Source organism: Perkinsus marinus (genome assembly GCF_000006405.1).
Source record: "Perkinsus marinus ATCC 50983 genomic scaffold scf_1104296929448, whole genome shotgun sequence".
NCBI classification, from domain to species: Eukaryota; Perkinsozoa; order Perkinsida; family Perkinsidae; genus Perkinsus; species Perkinsus marinus.
Genome location: NW_003216433.1, coordinates 20654 through 23702, shown reverse-complemented (window position 1 = coordinate 23702; position 3049 = coordinate 20654). Strand labels below are relative to the sequence as shown.

Here is a 3049-nt window from a genome sequence, read left to right as displayed (position 1 = left end):
CAGATTATCAGGCTCCCTCTCGAACAGTGCCGTCACCACCGGGGCCAAGCCGATGAGGTCACCATTAGGCCGAATAAGATGCTCCCTCAATAGGAAGTCCACAGTGTAACGGAACAGGACCACCGTCTGAGGACACACTTCTCCCATGCATGCCAACTTTAACATAACAAACCTCATTAGCCAGGTTCATCTCGCTACTGTACAAGGCCCTCGTCATCATCGTCATAATAGCCCTATCAGCTTCCACTGTGAGCCGACCTTCTGCCTTCAAACGCTGCCTCAATTGGATTGCCCGAAGGACCTAACACCACCGATCGCCCCTCCCGATGCGAGATCACCCGATCTACAAGCCTTCAACTGTGATACAATCCTACAGCAATGAGCACTAATCAAAGACAGCAACGCTACAGCTGATAAAGGCTGGCATTTCTAAGTCATAAGGCCAGACAGTAAAACATCAGTAATAGCGAAGCTTCAGCAGTCAAAAGCAAATCTTCGAATAATATCTTTGCATAATAATGCAAATCCCTTGTCATCTACTTTCCCTGCCATGGCTAGACGAAGCAACTCGATTAAGCCACAAGTGACTCATCCTATGCTAGGAGGCCCTTTGGCCGAAGACTCGGCTGATTCACATAGACCTCGGGTTCAATTCCGGGAAGCGACATTTTTCCGCCAAAATGGTTTTTGATCGTAGACGATTTACCCTCCATAGAAAAGAAAACATGCTTGAGCCATACTTTTGTACACGCACGCACAGTCGAGGATATGTATTCCACTTTCGTCAAGAACCCCCTCCCCACCAGAGTCGGCGTTAGAGAGAAGTCTCCCCTCAAGAACGGCACGTGACTCCCTTGGAGTTGCCTTATATCGCTGAATGGTAGGTCGAAGAAAATGACGTTTCCCAACTGACACAACGTTATCTGTCCCAAACAGCATGCGAGCATGCCTTACCAAATCAAATCCTCTTCTTCCAGCGCGACCAGCCATCTGCCTATACATAAGAGCATTCAACTCCACTGATGAGCCCGCGAAGACTGTCGCCTTGCAGGGCATGTTTATTCCCAACGCTAGCGTACCTGACATTACAGCCCCTCACAGCCCCGAACACATCTCAACAATGACCTACCAGTAGCAACAACCACTTGCAAGAAGCCTTTACGGAAGAGGATCTCAACCTAACAACAACAACACCCTCCTCCTCCCAACGTCCTGCCTCACTCCCCTTACAGTCTTCCTAAAGCTAGCCGGCAACCCCTCATGATGCATACCAATACCTCTCCTCAACGCATCGATGTACACCTTCGGGAAAGAGGACCTACCAAGGCAATGAGGCAGTCCCTGCATTTTTGCTCTCCTACTTTCTCTCCAATTTCTTGATAAGTTCCTCAACATCGGGATCGCTCATAGCCTTCACACCGCAGAAGTAAAACTCAGGATCATACCTACAATGATGTTATAAACTACCATCTTGCTAAATCTTGCTATCTTACTCTTCCTCAACGGGGATAGGCTTCGGCACCAACTCGTCCAACACCGTTTGATCGAAATCCTCATCATTCGCTTTCTGCACAAAACAAAAAAATAAATTCTCTCCATACCACCCCTCGGGCACATCATCCAAGGCCTCCCCCCCATGCTCACCATCCTTTCCATCACTTTCACCTGTTCGACCTTCTTCTTGTAGACCTCCATTCGGCGTTTATTCTCCATCTTAGTTCGATGGTCTCTCTCCTCGCTACCGTGATACTTGGCATACTGTTGCTTAGCGAGGTACTGAGTGCATCTTTTCACCATCGCCTACAGGAAAATTAATAAACACGGCCGCTCGAAAATCAAATTTCCACCCACCATAATGTCGTGTCGGTCGAAGTTGAAGATCAGCGTAGGTAGGAGGTGTAGCTCCTGCAGATCCCGTATGAGCTGGATAGTACGTGCCGGACGAAGATAGGTCGCTTCTCGACCAAGTTCAGATAAACTGGATAAGACACAAGACTCCCACCTCAACGACCCCGGTTCAAATCCCCCCGACGGTATTACTGCGGCGCCAAATGGTCTACTCCATCATTATCAACTCCTGTCTCCTCATCACCACACGAGGAAGCGTCAGTAGACAAAATATCCTCCTCACCTAAACACCCTATGTCGAGCAGGAGAGATAATACATATGTGAAAATATGCATACGGTCAACCACATGCGTTATTGATAAGAATTTCTTGCTGGTTTCTGAACACTCCTACACGTACATAGACTCCTATGATTAGTGAGGAAACTCAGCTGCGAGGAAGGGATATCTCAGGTTCTAGCAAGTACGATACACTAGAGCCTCCCATACACACTACGGGCATGGTCATCATCTCAGACAGTCTTTCCACACTCTAGATCATCCCACGACTACGCCTCCCACGATCATAACAACCGTAACAATCACTATTACCAGCAACCTTTCTCCACTTCTTATTCTCCTCGACAGGATTTCCCCGAGCACTAGGGTTACGCAGAATACCCACGACGTCGTTGAAGTCCTCATAATCACATACACCTTCCCTCAACATCGTCGACAGTGCTGCTCTCAACTGCTTCTCATACCATCTGATTCCAACATCTTCCCAATTTCATCTTCACCATAATTCTCACCTGAATTGTCTCTTGCTGATACACCCACGCACAAACTTGAAGAAAATTTTAGGTTCCAATGGCTCCAACAGGGAATGTACGAGCTCCTAAAAGAACCTCTCTCCCACATAAACACTTCTCAGACTCACCCTATCCTTATCCGATCTCCTAGTGTCCTTCTTTTTATCCAGCATGACAGCCTTGAGAGCGACATAGCACTCAGCTGCCTCCTCAGGGGTCATCACCAAATCAGATGGTAGGGAACCGTCATTCACATCAAGGTACGTCAAGCACGCTATCGGGTGCAGTTCGAACAGCCCCGAGCCCGATATGTACACCCACTGACGACCAAGACAACCATACCGCACTTCCTCCACATCAACGTCGAAAAAGGCCTCTCACCTTCTTTAAGTCATTGAAACGTTCCTTATA

At 48.0% G+C, this 3049-nt stretch overlaps 2 protein-coding genes across 2 annotated transcripts in view; both read right to left on the bottom strand.

Moving 5' to 3' along the window:
- The window catches only part of Pmar_PMAR000192 (helicase, putative), a gene marked incomplete at both ends in the record, with an annotated part of 2495 nt that extends 1148 nt beyond the window's left edge, over positions 1–1347 (bottom strand). Inside the window, 6 exons of the mRNA XM_002787287.1 lie at positions 1–126; positions 158–301; positions 804–908; positions 955–1079; positions 1130–1178; positions 1231–1347. The exon at positions 1–126 is cut by the window's left edge and continues 4 nt beyond it. Coding sequence (XP_002787333.1) covers positions 1–126; positions 158–301; positions 804–908; positions 955–1079; positions 1130–1178; positions 1231–1347 — 666 coding nt within the window. The remainder of the gene's footprint in view (positions 127–157; positions 302–803; positions 909–954; positions 1080–1129; positions 1179–1230) is intronic.
- A 10-nt stretch (positions 1348–1357) lies between these two features.
- On the bottom strand, positions 1358–2859 carry Pmar_PMAR000191 (hypothetical protein; the record flags this gene model as incomplete). The annotated part of the gene is made up of 8 exons (XM_002787286.1): positions 1358–1445; positions 1494–1567; positions 1645–1800; positions 1852–1978; positions 2041–2131; positions 2439–2593; positions 2639–2724; positions 2767–2859. The coding sequence occupies 8 exons, from the start codon at positions 2857–2859 to the stop codon at positions 1358–1360; spliced, it is 870 nt and encodes a 289-aa protein (XP_002787332.1).
- Between the last annotated feature and the right edge of the window lie 190 nt (positions 2860–3049).